We start from the raw sequence: 17,128 nt of genomic DNA on the forward strand, positions 1-17,128 counted from the left end.
TATGGATGTAAATTGATCACAGAATAGAAGGTAAATTAAGTTAGCAACATGTTAATATTATCATTTATTTATCTTAAAAGTTTACGAATGCTATATAAATTTAAATAGAATTACATACAGAGTCGGATATTTGGATATAGATCAAATGGTTGTCTATCAATGTGTGTATATGTTTTCTTTGATAGATATGGATACTAATATAGATAGTCTAGATGCTCAAATTTATAGGTATATCTAGATAGATTTGGTTATGAATATGGATCATGATGAATATTATCTAATCCATTTTCATCCTTAGGTTGATATACTTACTAAAATACCTTGCATGAAATAGTTTCATTAATTACTTGGCAAGCTAGATATTTATTATGTTCACACTCCCATTGGAGACTGTTACTGTTAGGCAAGAATCTTGCCACATTAGGTTAGCCAAATAGCCAACTAAAGCAGACAATGGATCATATGTTAGGTCAACTATTATGATATAGTTTATCATATGTCTTTTAAATATTGTATAATGTCATTCTTGAACATTTTAGGTAGGAGATCAATATCATGTTCAGTGGTAGTATCCCATTGAATAAAGGATTTGAGCTATATATATATATATTTATATATGCATCTCATATTGAATGGAGAATAAATTTCAAATTCAACTCTAACTTTTGTTAAATGAGGGGTTAATGTGAGCAAATAAACAAGAGAAAAGGATTTGAGAAAAAGCAACAAATGGGTTGGTAATTAATGTTATATTTACCAAGTCTAATGGAAAAAAAATGTTAATTTACTAAATATGGTCTGAAAACTGGGAAGGTCCTTCAATAGAACATTTTAAAAATGTATATATTTTCAAAGAAATTTTTTTTGTGAGAGAGATGTATAATGAAAGTGCGACCTTTTTATGCCAAACTTACCTTCCTATGTCAAACTTAGAACATTTCTACTCAGAACCTTCCTTGACTAAACACACTTCATTAATGAAAGTATATCTTTTCTTTTTAAGTATTTCATAATATAAACAAAGTTATTGCACATAAGCATCCAAAGTTTCAAATACATATCTTGACTTTTTCAAATCTAAAACTTAACGAAAATGACATCCCATATAATAACTATTTATTGAACTTTGATTGGAAATATACTTGGAACTCAAAGGAAAAAACGTACATGCACATTCTTTTAAAAGTCTATATATCGCATGAATACACTAAAACTTTGTCATGCAATGGACAATAAGGAAGAAATTGTTCATCTAGCTAGTTGCAATATATTTTGAAAACACCAAGTTAATTATAACTCCCATCTCCCTTTGCCACGAGATTTTCTTCTTCTCATTAAAGATGATGGCAGCAACAAAATTACTAGTATTTACTGAATAAGAAAAAAAAGCTGAAACATAGATTTGCATTTAGTAAATAATATTTCATTTATAGGAGAAATAAAAGATTAAATAACAATCTCCTTCTCAATGTGCAATGGTTGTCGTATTAATAAAACCATGAGAAAATGATTGTTATTTGATTAAATTTGCACTAGTTGCATTTATATTCCAATGGAGGCCTTTGAAATAGCTACCATCTCAAATATAAAATTATAATGATCGGACAATCATTATTTTTATCTCGTCTTTCACGGTACTCCCTTTTTTTTTTTTCGTTTTTCTTATTTTTTCTTTCCTCCATTATTCATGTACCACTCTTCCACAACATGTGACCAGAGTTGATGTTGGCATATTGTCCTGAATTGGGGTTGTATCTTTTGCATGAGAGAAAGGATTCACCTTCATACATACCTACTGCTAGATCACCTATTGTATAAATCTCAAAGTACTTCAAATTTAATAGTATACCTATCTGCATAGATTTTAAAATAATTAGCAGATGATCCAAGGATGATTTCTACGAAAAATCCACCCCCGAACCCACCAACCTTTAGACTTTTATTAGATTTCTCAACGAGACGGAGTACCACCTGTACAAAATCCGATGAATAAAGCTGCATTGAATAAAACACAAATTTACGCTGGGAAATCAACTCATGCCTCGTCTAGACGTCAGAATGTTCGAAACAAGCCAAGAAAGAACGCGCAAAAGGGTAGCGGTAACGGTCAAGGTTTGAGAAAAGCAACCGTTACGGACCGTTATGACGGTTTCGAGCCCTCTTAATTCTAACGTTTCCAGGTTTGTTTCCATGATAACGGTAAATAAGATCATGGCAATTATAAATCCGCCTCGTTACTTATCATTTGAACTGTTTTTCAATAAAATAATATTTTTTCCAAAATTCTAATTCATTAGTCTTTCTATAAATAGTGGTTTGAAAAAATATATTATTATACTAAATTATTAATGCTAAATAACTCCAAATAAGGATAAAGCAATGCTATTAAGAACATTATAGAGGTTAATAATGGTTTTTTGGTAGTAATAAAATAATGCCATTATTTATTTATTTATTTTTTTATTAAAATAAATGGATCAAAAATAAAATATTTTGAAGTGTCAAAAATAACTCTCCACCTTTAATCTATAGAGTATTATTGGAGTGACTAACTATACAATCAGCCAAAGAATAACGCGGTTATTTGAACGCTGGTAAAGGTTGGCGTGAAACGGCGGTAAAAGTCGTAACGAAACATCGCCGCAGCCTATCCGTTTGGCGGCGGCAATCACCCACTCTTTTTCCCCACGCGCTGTCTCTCTGTCTCATCCCTTCGCTTCTCTTCGCTGGTCTTTGGACGACCCCACCCAGCATCGAGTCAAAGCCCTCCCCCCGACCCCCACTCTGTTTCCTCGCCGCTTCTTCTCTCTCTTTGATCGCTTCTATCCTTGCGTCCATCTCCCCGCGTTTCGTCTCTCGTCGCTTCTTCCTTCGAGCGCCCGAGGAGTTCGATCGCTCGGTGGGGCAAGGAGGGCGCCGTCCGCGGGAGCGCCAGCGGGGCGGAGCATGGGCGGCGGCAAATTAGGGTTTCCAAGGGAAGATCGTCCTTAAAAGAATCCGAAGTGGTATGATTCGGTTCCTTCTTCCTGTTCTTCGGCATCTTTTTTGTTGATTCATTTCCATTTTCTTGTTTGTTTTATGGCTTAGGGTTTTCTAGTTCTAGCATTTTGTATTTGGAGCAGTTGATGATCGATGATTCCAATCGATGCGAATCGAGATGAATTTTTGTGGATACTGATTAATTATCCCTTCATCGGTGCTCTTTTTTAGATAGATATCCTTATAAAGAAGTATCTTAAGTTGAACCATTTTTTTTTGGGAAGTATGGGTATCATGACGTCTTTGTGATTGGTTTTGGAAGACTAATCGCTTTAAGGTTGGTTATACTTCTAAAATGGTTGTTTTCTTATGATTATAAGGATCTGATTAGTTTGTATTTTGTAATAGATTAATATCTCTACATCAGCCACTTGGCTGTTGCATTCTCTCACAGGGATGGCGCGCTGTGTCGTTCTTATAGTTTGGTTTTCTCCATCGATTGTGAGTTGGAACCTGTTGATGGCATTTATAGCACTTTTCTTGGGAAGCTCACGATTCATTAATGTTAAAGCATGTCATATTGATAACAATTGAAAATCAACTGATTTGCCAATTGAGGAGATACCTCAGAATCTTCTAGGAAAACATTTCTTTATGGAAAAAGCAAACTAAATTGAAAACCTTCTAAAAGTACACTAACAAATACATCAAGTTTTAAGGCTCCGAACAAAGGGTGATTCCTAGATGTTTGGATATCTGGAAAATTGGTTCCATTTTGATACCTCACACTGGTTACAGCGTGGCCTGGTTCATTCTAAATTAGGAAATAAGGTACACAATCCCTGATTTATCACCTCAATATGGACTGATCCTGTTGAATGATATAATCACCAGATAGGCTGATAAGCAACAAAACCCCTGTCAGAGAATAACATTGATACCTTAGAATTATTGTAAAAAAAAGGAGGATGCCATAAGGTGGCTGGTTGTGAATTTCTCTTGCATCATCATGCACATCCAAAGAGTTCTTGTCCTGAATGGTTCTTGTTGATCTAGAATGACTTATTTCCAGGGAAATAGCCATTGATTGGACAATGATGGTAGATTTTGTAATTGTCTTGTGTCTTATGATTTCTTATGTGACAAGCATAAAGTGGCTTGCTTCAAGGAAAGCCAGGCCTCCTAAGATGAAATTTGTTATAAAAAAATAAATACCTGCATTCTCTACTGATGAGTTTACTTTGGATATGAAAATAGTCTTTTAACTGCATGGCATCATGCATCATGTTCCGAAAACAAGACCATGACAAACCCTAAACACTATAGGCATCACTTTGCCTATTTAGCATTCTGGTAGTGGCAACTGAAGTGTTCATTGGTTGTATGTTTTGTTTTCCCCATTACTTAAAAATAATGCTTTTGGCTGTTTGGCTAGGAATGAAAAGTGTGCCAGTTTGGTGTCTTCTAAGCTGATCCAAAGAGAACTTTTACATGGTCAGTGCCTTTCTTGGGCTGACTTCCAACCTGGACCAGGTTACATCAATTGGAAGAAAAAAAAATCCCTGAGCTTAACCCAACCAGGCCCAACCCCACAATATTTCGTAGTTAGTAATAGAGAATTCAAGGATATTTTAATGGTTCCCAAGACTCCTTTTCTAAAAGCTCAAAATGATTTTAAATCATCAGATACCAGATAAATTAGTTTACTTTGAAACAGGATATTTGATAGGCGAAAAAGTAAAAGTCCATTAGTGAACTTCGAAAGCCTGCATAACATATCCTAGTGTGTGTGTGTGTGTGTGTGTGAGAGAGAGAGAGAGAGAGAGAGAGAGAGCAAGCACTAAACTTTCTAATGATGTACTTGTGGATTGTGACTGAAGGTTGCAAGCTTGCAACCAAAACTCACCATGTCAATCATAATGAAGTTGTAGAAAGAAAACCATGGGAAAATGTTGGTCCAGAGTGTTTGAGAATTGGGGATGGGATGACAAGAAAGGGGGGAAGAGAAAGGTTTTATGTGATGGGATATAAAGAGGAGTACTGCCATACCAAAAGAGATTCTTGCACTCCCTTTATGCACCAATCATGTACTACATAGGCAATGCATAGAGGAGCCCATGGAGTCATCTTTTATGATGAAGTGGTGGATGACTGATTAGATGGGATTGTTGAGATTCCTAGCAAGTAAAACAATAGGATAGGAATATATTGTGCCTAGAATCAAGAAATTAATTGAATAATCTGATATAGGACAATTCAAGTAGATACTATGCACATTTTATAATATATGATCAATGCACATACTACATATATTATTTATACTATATATATACAGGCTGGAGTGTTGAAGTTGGTGTTTATATGGGTCCAACCTAAAAGCATATTTATGAGTCTAAAATCCTCATGCAGTACCCACTGGACAAAAATGTTTGACCCAGCATGACCTTTTTTCTCCTCCCATTGACGTGATGGACAATCCTAATCCATTTTAATTGGGCCTTTAATTTACTTGAAGGATCGAGAGGTTTTACATGAATCTCTTTGCTTTTCTCATTAGCCTTTCATTTGTCATCAATGTTGATGATATAAGTAATATTTAGACTCTTTGAATGTTATAAATTAGGTTATTTGCTTCATTTAGTTTCCATTAGAAGGGCTTTTAAAAGTGTATCGAGGCAGTTATCAAATTGGTGGCAGCAATGGAGTAGGTGATCCAAGTTGAGAGGTCTCATATGTGTATTGTCTCTTTTACCGGTACCAGGACTCAAATTCTAAATCAAAGATATTCTGGACCATGTTCTCTTCAAGAGATGGGGTTTCTCAAAATGGGTGGGCTGTGTATAAACAAGTTCACATCACTTCAGATCATATTAGGCCTTTTGAGTTGGGTGGATTTAATTCCAATTAATTTCTAAAAGTATGATGAGGCATATTGCTTGCACTCACATTTATGGAGGACATGTAGGGTGCAGATAGTTAATTGTCTTTCATGGGATGGGATATTTGAACATGCTGTGAACTGTGGGCTGTCTACAAATCATGAGGGAGTGAGGACGTTAGTTGGAAAAGATTGGGTTAGAAGTGAGCCACATTCATGAGGAGCTAGTTCTTTGGAAGGGCAAAGGTGCTAATCCTACTCATAATGGATGATGAATCATACTCAGCAGCAAAGCCAGAAATTTTTCCTTTTTTATTGGGGGGGAGGGGAGGGGGTAGGGAGGGACAAATTTTTATTAAAATAGAAATTCTATCCTATTGTTATGTGCTTCAAAAAATAATAAAAAGGGAAATAGTACCATTGTTAAATATTTACCAATATTCACAAGCAGAAGAAATTATAACTCAATAAAATAACAAGGGCACATATTGTGTATGAACATCTCTGTAGTTTAGATTTATTTTATACCATTATGTCCCTGATGAGAAAGAAGTAAACAGGATGTTGTAATGTTGCATTCAAAGAAAAGGATGATAGAATGATGAGATCTAGAGTTGTGTCTTGCATTTGAATAATTATATATTATGTAATGATGTAGAAATGTTGCTTCCGCTGTCTCAATTATTAGGATCAAAAAATATGGATGGATGAAAAAATTGAGAATGTGTAGTGATGGAAGAAAAGAAGATATGACTTGATAAATCGGAATATTAATGCTGTGAGTAGAAGGAGGGAAGAGAGAAATGGAAATCTTGGGCTCCTGAATTTTATTTTTTCTTTTATATTTTTTTATAAAATGGAAATAAGACATAAGAAAGAAAATCGCATGAAATAGTAAATAGGAGGGTGGTGTTGGTGGAATATAACTCAATATAGCTGGGCACATGCAAGGTAGTGGGATTTCTTTTTCCTTTGGGTTTATTTAAAATGCTTTAGTTCAATGATTCTAGGGACATGGTTTGGGAGGGTGTCAAGATACAGGGGAATTGTGCATTATGTTTTGTGAGCATTCCATGCCAAGGAGGGGGCCAAGATTTCTGTTGAGTTATGTCTTTGTGACTATTATGAGTTGTAAGACTTAATATATTATAAGGGGGGCCCATGACTGTAACACCTTTAATTTAAGGGAGTTCTTCCACTAGTAGTCCATGGAGGTGCTTTGAAATCCTAGGGGTAACACGGGGGGGCATGCACCACTGATATCACATGGTTATTGGTGCAAGAGGAGAATAGTTCTTTTCCATTTGTGCCATTTTGGTGTTGTAGCTTCTCCTGTGGAAAATGCTGGCAATAAAATGGATGGTTCAATCGTTTTATGGCAATTAGAGCTAGAATTTTGGTGACTATCACAAAGATTGATGTGATATTGTCTACTCTAATAGGAGAACTGCATTCCGAGTTGCACAAATCATAACGGAAGGTAGGGGTGGGGATACTAGAGCATTTATGTGCAAAATATCTAATGTTTTATTACCTTTATAGGTTTTATAGGATTTTATGGTATATTACAATTGCATTTGAAAGTATACTCAACTATATGTTAGATTGACATGATCTACTTAATCTTGAAGGTAATGTATCAAGAGATTTCGATGATATATAACTTGAATGTCTCATGATGTTGATATGTTTCCCCTTGGACTTTTAAAGTATATCATCTTTTTAAGAATACGAATTACTTAAAAATTATGACATTTGGGATAGCAAATTATAACATTATGATAACATTCTAGTACTCTAATGGCACCTATGCACATTTATCATATGTATTCAGCACTGGTATGTTATGGATCATTAACCAGTGCCTATGAAGGAATTATTACTCAAATTTGGAAATTCTAATTTATTTGTGATTTTACGTATAAAAGAAAAAAAATATAATGTAATGTGCATTAGAAGAGATTATGTTGTTTTCATGGATATGGTGATATGGTAAAAAAATGAACTAAATGGATGAAGAATTTAATCATAAATTTAGTTTCTTCATTTCTAGTCCCTCGGCAGTTCATTCAGTGTAGTGGAGTATTCATTAATGGTTTCCTTCTCTCTCTCTCTCTCTCAATATTTGAGATTGTTGGCGGGCATTATTAGTGCATAGGGGAAGACAAGTACATGATCAATTCTTGCACTCATTTTTGATATGTTCTGGACATCTTGTCTAATGAAGTAATTTGAAAAGGCTGATATCTCCTTCAGCTCTTTCCTTTTAGCTACTATGACATGTTTTCTGTTCCTCCTTTCCATTAGGTTTTGAAGTGGTATTGAGCCTTGAGTTTCATGAATGTTCTTGGGGTTAGCTTCGACAAAGAAAAGGGAAGTTAGTTTAAGATAGTGACTAGATTTGTCATGCAAATTATTGGAGACTACGAACATTGGTCATAATTCGTGCATTAGTAAGAATCAGTGATCATTGAACCAACCTGAATCGGTGGTTCGGCTTGTACTGAGCTATACTGATGCTAGTTCAGGATGGTTTAGTTGTTCGGGTTGGTTCAACACTCATTTATAAAGTCATTCCCCTTGACCCCCTCCTTGTTCGATGGTTTAAGAGCCTTCGAAACTCTTTCATTGGCTTCATCATTGGACACTGCTCGCTCCCCTTTCTTCGACCTTGGCCGTATTGGTAAGCCTCCCCCCACTCTCTCTCTTTCTCACCCTACACTCAGAGGAGATGGAAGGATATAAAATCTCTAACCATAGGTTTGGATTGTTCTCTCATGAAGAAATCTCATTGAGATCTATCTTACATTGAAGCTAGGATCAGATTTCTTCATGAGAGTGGAAGCTTTTCTTTCCCGAGATCGATCAAGGTATGGAGCTTCATCAACGATCTAGGGCTTCTATGACATTTTTGATCCCTCTCCTTGTTTTGGCCAAAGAATGTCTAGGTCTATCTCCCCCTTCCTTCCTCTCCCTCTCGCGCCTTCTTTCTCTTTCTCTCTCTCTCCTCCTCCTCTCCCTCCCTCCTTGTTTCTCTACACCCTGAAACAATATGATAAGGATCCTTACTATACCAAACCGGTCGTCGGCCGATACGATCCTTGGTGCTGGTTCGGCAAACCTTGGTAAGAACCTTCAAAAGTCATATGACTTTTAAGTTTTAAATGGCCTGCCATGTATTTTGCAGTGGTGAATATTTGAAATCAAGGATGGTTGAACCAGTCGGTCCGGGGCATATCGAACTAGACTGGTCGAGGACTTGTCCGTGTGGTTCAGGGCCCCCCACTCCCCAAGCTCACGATGTTTGGTGCCCCCTTCACTCATGATGTTCAAGTATCGCCCCTCCGTTCCTATCACAAACACCCCCTCCCCCCAGCGAAAACCACTCGCACTGGTTCAAGAGGAAGGTTTTTGGTAAGTCCTCCCTCCCTCCACCCCTCCTTGATGCAACAGGAAAGGAAGAAGTGGCTATTCGATCGACGAGATTACACTTTGAAGATCAACATGCAGATGGAAGTAAACTAGACTGAATAACCCTTCACTTGGTGAAAGAATTTCTCTCAAAAAGTATTTTATAAAAACCTTATTTGGTAGTCGACTTATACCTAATTTCTTATACTTTTGCATATCTTCATGGCTTTCTATACTTGCACTGCATATTAGTATGCATTCAGAGTCTTGAATTCATTTTGTCTTATATTTATTCTTGTAGCCTTTTTTCAATATTTTGACAAATTGCATATTGTTCTTAATCTCACCATATTTTACCATAATTATTTTTTTCTAACATTATAAATATCTCTGATATTTTCATTCTCGGCTGTACTTGCATCTTACTAGTCCAGATTGTATATATCCTTGGAAGCCTAAATGCATCTTACTTTTGTTTCCCTTTTTCCTTTCAAGATCCATATATAGAAAGGCTTTTCTTATTAAAACAAAGTTGTGACCAATGATTTATAGGTTATCGTGTGAGGTGGTTTAGAAGATTCATCATAACAGACTGGTCTCCTATGAGTCCTATCTGTTGCAATTTTGATGCTTTTACTGTATTATTTTTTAGTTGTTCAAATACTCTTTTGAGTGAGAAGGAAAGAAGAATATAAATGTAAAAAATCAGAATAGAATAGTTAACGAATAGGTAAAAAGGTGGAGATCATAAAAGCAGAAGAAATGGGGGGAAAAAGGAAGAAAAATCTAAATAGTGGGTTTATTCTTCATTCTCCTTCTCTGCATTTTTTTTTTCTTAGCTAAAACTTTTTTAAAAGAACTATTGGAGGATATGCCTATAATCACTATCAGAGGGTCATGAGAGAAGGAAGAGAAAAAGGAGAAGAGGGAAAGCATAGGAACGGTAGATATAGAATAACTGGCTGCACGAAGTGTACACACTTGGATGGCTATGATTAAACCTTTATCTTTTTATTTTTATTTTTATTTTATTTTTGTTGACCAGCCTGGCATGGTAGCCAGGTTCTTGTTTGAGTTATGAACTTAAGTTGAAGTTGTTGTTTACCCAAAAGTACTCCACAATTATCAGAAAATGATCTGATCCAAATTCACCATCTTGGACATATATCAATTAATGACCAAGATTTTGGAAGCGATATTGGTGTCACCATTAGATCCACTGATTTTGGAACATTGTGCATGACAAATTAATTCTTGTTTTGAGGAACAGTTTTCCTTTTGATGTGGAAGGCCCTGTCATCTGGTTGTTGCAGCTTGATACTTCTGCAACATTTTATACAATTGTCTCATCATGCTGCCACAATTAAATCTAGTCCTGTTTTGCGCAACTATAACCTGATCAGATATTAATAAACAACTAGTTGGGACAGACTTCATCAGGTATTGTTCCTATCTAATTAAGTTGGTTAGCAGGATCGAGGCTAAGGTTTAAGTTTGCAGTTTTGATTTCACTGGATCTTGACATCTGTTATTGGAAGGCTTTGTTCTGTTATTGACTTCTGTCAGTAAATAATTGCTGTTTTGACCATATCTAAAAGGCGCTGAAAAAAGAAACCAATTCTGGAAGCAATTTGTTGACACAATATGTTATTTAGTTTTGCAAATTAACTTTTTTTGTTTAAATATGTTTATTTATGCTCAATAATTCCTGGAACTAACACAAATTTGTCTGTTGCGATAGGTTTTTGTGAGGAAATGGCGGAAGACTGCGAGGGAAATTATGATTCTAGTAGCCACTCCCAGGAGAATTATCATGAAGAATTACACATTGAGCCTATTTATGAGGCCTTTCTCTGCCCGCTTACGAAACAAATTATGAGGGATCCTGTTACCTTAGAGAATGGACAGACCTTTGAGAGAGAGGCTATTGAGAAGTGGTTCAAGGAATGCAGGGATAGTGGAAGGAAGCCAGTTTGCCCGTTGACACTGAAAGATCTGAATAGCACTGACCTGAACCCTAGTATTGCTCTAAGGAATACTATCGAAGAATGGACCCAAAGAAATGAAACTGCTCAGCTTGACAAAGCTTGTAGATCTCTCACTTTAGGAAGCTCAGAAAGTGATATTTTACAGGCTCTAAACTTCATTGCATATATTTGCCAGAAAAGCAGGTCGAGTAAGCATGTTGTAAGGAATGCAGAGTTAATACCTATGATTTCTGGCATGCTGAAAAGCAGCAGCAGGAGAGTGCGGTTGAAAGCATTAGAAACTCTTCGTATTGTAGCTGAAGGGGATAATGACAATAAGGTTGTCCTTGGGCTTGCTGGTTTTCTTTTCAGATGCTCTGCTTCTTTCTCGAGTTGTGTTTCTTGATGATATATTCACAATTTCCTTATTTTGCAGGAAGCTACGGCTGCAGGGGACACCATTCGTACAATTGTGAAGTTCTTATCACATGAGCATTCCCAGGAAAGAGAGGAAGCTGTATCTCTTTTATATGAGCTTTCAAAATCTGAACCTCTGTGTGAAAAGATTGGTGGGGTCAATGGAGCAATTCTTATACTAGTGGGGATGGCAAGTAGTAAATCAGAAAACCTTTCAACTGTTGACAGAGCTGAAAACACACTAGAGAATCTGGAAAAGTGTGAAAACAATGTGAGGCAAATGGCCGAAAATGGTAGATTGCAGCCGCTTCTTACCCTACTCCTTGAAGGTAATTTCTGGTGGCTTGATCCTTGACAATTTTGAGCAGGTGAGAAGTTGCTGCACCAATTTTTCCAAGCTATTTGCCTCACTCAATGCCATGAAATATTTTGCAGGTTCACCTGAAACGCAGCTGTCTATGGCTGCATATCTTGGGGAGCTTGTTCTGAGCAATGATGTGAAAGTATTTGTGGCCCAAACTGCAGGTTCAGCCCTGGTTGATGTCATGAGAAGTGGAAGCAAGCAAGCAAGAGAAGCTGCTCTCAAAGCATTGAACCAGATCTCATCCTATGAGACAAGTGCCAAGATACTAATCCAAGCAGGCATTCTCCCCCCTCTCGTGAAGGACCTCTTCACTGTTGGTGTCAACCAGCTTCCCATGAGGCTGAAGGAAGTGTCTGCAACAGTTCTTGCTAATGTCGTGTCTTCAGGTGCTGATTTTGAGTCTATCCCACTTGGTCATGACGACCAGACCTTGGTCTCTGAAGACATTGTGCATAATCTACTCCATCTCATCAGCAACACAGGTCCTGCAATTGAGTCTAAGCTCCTTCAGGTCCTTGTTGGACTTACAAGTTCTTCCACAACTGTCCTAAACATAGTTGCTGCCATCAAGAGCTCTGGTGCTACCATCAGTTTGATTCAATTTGTAGAAGCTCCACAAAGAGATCTCCGCATGGCTTCTATTAAACTCCTACGCAACATTTCACCTTACATGGGTCAAGAGCTGGCAGATGCCCTTCATGGCACTGCTGGTCATCTCAGCAGCTTGATTAAGGTCATCGCGGAGAATAATGGGATCTCTGAGGAGCAAGCAGCTGCTATTGGGATTCTAGCTGACCTTCCTGAGAGGGACTCAGGACTCACTAGGCGGCTTCTGGATGAGGGGGCCTTCAACATAACCATTTCCAAAATTATCAGGATTCGGCAAGGGGAGACTCGTGGAATTCGTTTCGTCACTCCCTTTCTCGAAGGGCTTGCAAGAGTTCTCTCAAGACTGACATATGTTCTGGAGGACAGACCTGATATTGTAGCCCTTGCTCGTGAGCATAATCTCGCTGCACTTTTTACCGATCTTCTTCAGATGAATGGGCTTGATGGGGTACAAACAGTCTCTGCTATGGCACTGGAGAATCTCTCACAGCAGTCAAAACATCTAACAAGAATTCCGGCTGTCCCAGAGCAAGGATTTTGTTGTTCTATATTCCCATGTCTTGGGAAGCCGCCTGTTTTGACTGGGTTGTGTCGAGTCCACCATGGAATCTGTTCGATGAAAGAGAGCTTTTGTCTGTTAGAAGGGAAGGCAGTGGAGAAGTTGGTTGCCTGTTTGGACCATACAAATGAGAAGGTAGTGGAGGCTGCCTTGGCAGCCCTGTGCACTCTGTTGGAAGATGGAGTGGATATCGGGCAAGGTGTGATGGTTCTATGTGATGCAGATGGGATTAAACCAATACTTGAGATTTTGCGAGAGAACCGAACAGAAATACTCAGGCAACGAGCTGTTTGGGCTGTTGAGAGGATTTTGAGGACCGATGACATAGCCTATGAGATTTCGGGAGACCAAAATGTGGGGACGGCATTGGTCGAAGCTTTCAGGCATGGGGACTACCGGACGAGGCAGATTGCTGAACGTGCTCTGAAGCATGTAGATAAGTTGCCAAACTTTTCTGGAATATTTCCTAAGATGGGAGGTTGATGAATAAACCAAGATAAAATCCTTGTTTGTACGGTAAGCTTGTATATTGTGTATCTATATTTTTTTTCATATTTTGTCTCTTTTCTTGATTGAAGGATTTTAGATTGTTGTCTGTTCACAACATTTTAATTGAATTTTTGATATTGGTTGTGGTTTTCTCTCTCTTTTTTTATTTTAGCAGTGAATTGGTTGTTGATGGTGTTATTCGTCGGCGAAAATGATATCTGGATGGCATTGTTTAAAGCCTTCAGGTATGGTGCTCACCGGATGATGCAGATTACTGAGCCATGTTTGATAGATTGCCGACCTTAAGGGTGATGGGTGAAAAAGGTTGGAATCATTATTTGTATCGAGTGCTTGTAGATCTCTTTTGTCCTCTTTTTATCTGCTTTGTTTTTCAATTTGATCAGAGACTGGTGATTGTTTATATGTTCACGAAAATCTGGTTGAAATTTTGCTTGGTGGGGATTTCTCTCATTCTTGTGAAATATGAAGGTGGTGATTGGCACTGATACCAATCTGCAACTGAATACAATCAATCCAATCAGAGTTTATATGTGGACTTTAATGTTAATCACCTTCTCAAGGATTTTATCTTGTGTTTTCCAATCATGCATATCACCTTGGTCAAATTTATGAATGCTCTTGTTATTCAGTCATCCATTCTGATCAATTTCTGATTGTGAGCTTGTTTACTTAAATTTGACATTCATCTCCAATATAAATCAATAAAAAAAAAAATCTAACCAAAAAAAACAATACATAGTTTATAAGAAAATGAGGAGTCTACAAAACTGTGAAGGCGGGCATCACCTTCACTTATCTCCTGCATCCAACTTATATATACTCTCCAAAACTGTGAAGGCGAGCCTAGCCTCGCGCTCCACCTATCACTTGCGTCTAATAAGTATATCTAAAGTCTACAAAATTGGGAAGGGAACTTCCCTTAACTGCACATTGGGATTAAATTTAATCAGTACCTTCCATGCATCAGCTGCATCTAACTAGTCCCCAAAATTGTGAAGGCGAAAGGCGCCAGTCCTTCGCTGCGCGTTGGCATTACCTTCATCACCACCTCCCGATGCTTTGCTATTCTCTGAAGTGGCTCCAGTGGATGGTGGTGGCATGAAAAGAAACGGCACGGAGAATGCCGGATCTTTCTGCTCATAATTGAAGTCCCCTCATGCAGTAGAAGAACGCGGCAGGTCAGCATTGGCCTCCATCGGCACGAAAGCGCCATGGCCTTGGCCTGGTCCATCATCCATGGCTGCCTTGGACACCATTGGCACGTTAGAGCACTCCGCCATGAAAGCAGGATTATTACAAGGAAAACCTTGTTGTTGTTCCCTGCCATCATCACCATGGAGGAAGTCGCCTTGGTTGCACCTGGAATCCTCCTTGAGAATTTGGATCTGCTTCTTGACAGCCTCCTTAGCAGACTCCAGCGAACTAATCATCTCTCTCAGAGACTCCTCTGGTATGTCGTCGAGCGGAGGAGGATCCCAGGCTTGGCCGCACATGGTTTTGCGGACCTGGGCTGCGAAGTAGCCCGGAATGTCGAAGTGAAGCTTGCTCCGCTTCTCGGCGCCGACGCTTCGATGCCTTCCGACGATGTCGCGGACGGCTCCTTCGTCCTCCGGCCATGTGTCGGGCTTGCCGTTGGGAGCGAAGCATATGACGGCGATGGGGGTGCCGCACAGCGTGGACAGCTCGTAGGCCGCCTTCTTGAGGGTTTCTTTCCTCTTCCGGTAGGTGGCCAAACGCTGTCTCCGGTTTTCTATGAATTCAAGCTTCAATTTTTGACGAGCCATTGGTTTGCCCCAAGCTTCTGGTTCTGGCGAGGAGCAACTTGCTTTATTTATAGTAGTTGGAAGGGAGTCCCAGTCCCTTGTCGAGAAGGACTCGGGTTGGACTCCTAGGACTCGGAATCTGGCTGAATTGGATCCTAGTAATGTTCGGTTTAATAGAGGGACCGTTTTGGGGAATAGATTCACGCATGACAGAGTACAGAGGGAGTAATAAGCTACCGGGACACGCACCAAATACGCGGGTTGTTTGAATCTTGAGTTGCCATCACGGACTCCAAGATGTTTATTAGTTAATTTTTTTTCTTTGCTTGTCCATGTCTAATTAAGTCAAGCCTTTGGCTGAAATAACACAAGTTCCATTCCTTGTAGGTGCAATTGGTTTGGTTTTATTAGCGAGGTGATTGGTAACGCGAGCCAATTATGGAGAGAGAGACAGACGTATATTTCCCTCTCTCTCCAATTTGTGAACTACTAGAGGAGGAATGTGAGAATTACTAGATGTATATTTTCTTTTCTCTCTATAAATCCCACGGTTATTCGCTAGATAAATCTTGAATATTTATATAAAATTAAGAAACTTAAAAAATATTTTTCAACTAGCCAATTTGGGTGAGGTCATTGATTGTAACAAATGGTATCAGAACGGACCCGGCTAGGAGACAACGGGCCTGGACTAGGGGACACTGCAGCACAGATCCATTAGAGCTGATAACGGGCCGATCGTGGTGCTTGTGATTAGATTTGAATGGATTTGAACCCATAGTCTGACGAGAACGTCAGAGTTTAAATGGGAGGAGTATGTGAAGACTTATGCAGTCGTATGTTTACTCCCACATAAGTTATTCGCTATATGAATTCTAGACACTTATATAGGATCAAGAAATCCAAATAGTACTTTCTAGCTAAGCCTTTTGGGTGAGATATTAGGTTGTTACAAAATTATTATGGTATCAGAGCATAAATGGATGAATCATACTTGTAATTAATTGGTACGCTTTTTATGAGGATGCTGCTATCTAATGGATATAGGTCAGGATGCCTCCACGTCAGAGGAGAAAGACTACTCTTGGTGCTATAGGTGAGGCACCAAACCAGCAAGATGGTGGCACACCCCAATAGGTCAGTAGCACCCCTCGGCAGGAGAAAGTCGTTGATCCTGCTAGAGATACTCAAACAGGACAACAAGAAGCAAACTTAGGCCAGGTTAAGTAGATCCTAGTTGGTATTATGTAGATGCAACAACAGGTGCAGCAGCAGTTGCTCCAACACCAATAGGGGCAACAAAAGAAAATGCATTGCACCATGCACAGCAACATACCAGACCCAGAGTGGACCCAACTAATAATCTATGTAGATTAGGAGATATTACAGCACATATCCAATAGGATGGACAATGAGCCGATTGTGGTGCTTACGATTGGATTTGAATGGATTTGAACCTTTAGTCTGATGAGGATGTCAGGACTTAAATAGAAGGATAATGTGAGGACCTGTGCAGCTGTGTGTTTAATTCCACATTGGTTATTCACTGGGTAGATCTTGGGTACTTATATAGGATCAAAAAACCCAAATAATACTTTTCAGTTAGTCATCTTAGGTGAGATCCTGAGTTGTTACAAAATTATTATGGTATCAGAGCATAAGTGGATGAAT

General features: G+C 38.6%; 2 protein-coding genes across 4 annotated transcripts; one reads left to right on the forward strand and one right to left on the reverse strand.

Moving 5' to 3' along the window:
- The first annotated feature begins 2,698 nt into the window (after positions 1–2,698).
- On the forward strand, positions 2,699–14,235 carry LOC103710505 (U-box domain-containing protein 44-like). Of its 3 annotated transcripts, XM_008796258.4 has the most exons (6): positions 2,699–3,005; positions 9,045–9,271; positions 11,010–11,575; positions 11,672–11,981; positions 12,088–13,700; positions 13,849–14,235. In XM_008796258.4, the coding sequence occupies exons 3-5, from the start codon at positions 11,024–11,026 to the stop codon at positions 13,665–13,667; spliced, it is 2,442 nt and encodes an 813-aa protein (XP_008794480.2). In that variant the 5' UTR covers positions 2,699–3,005; positions 9,045–9,271; positions 11,010–11,023; the 3' UTR covers positions 13,668–13,700; positions 13,849–14,235. The 3 variants fall into 3 exon arrangements, with proteins under 3 accessions (XP_008794480.2, XP_008794471.2, XP_008794462.2); XM_008796249.4 differs by lacking the exon at positions 9,045–9,271 and having other exon boundaries at positions 13,846–14,223; XM_008796240.4 differs by lacking the exon at positions 9,045–9,271 and having other exon boundaries at positions 2,700–3,005.
- LOC120108964 (agamous-like MADS-box protein AGL30) lies at positions 14,080–15,478 on the reverse strand. The gene has a single exon (XM_039122694.1). It carries the CDS (start codon positions 15,476–15,478, stop codon positions 14,849–14,851), a length of 630 nt encoding a protein of 209 aa, XP_038978622.1. The 3' UTR covers positions 14,080–14,848.
- Positions 15,479–17,128: the final 1,650 nt, after the last annotated feature.

Source organism: Phoenix dactylifera, unplaced genomic scaffold (genome assembly GCF_009389715.1).
Source record: "Phoenix dactylifera cultivar Barhee BC4 unplaced genomic scaffold, palm_55x_up_171113_PBpolish2nd_filt_p 001681F, whole genome shotgun sequence".
NCBI lineage: Eukaryota > Viridiplantae > Streptophyta > Magnoliopsida > Arecales > Arecaceae > Phoenix > Phoenix dactylifera.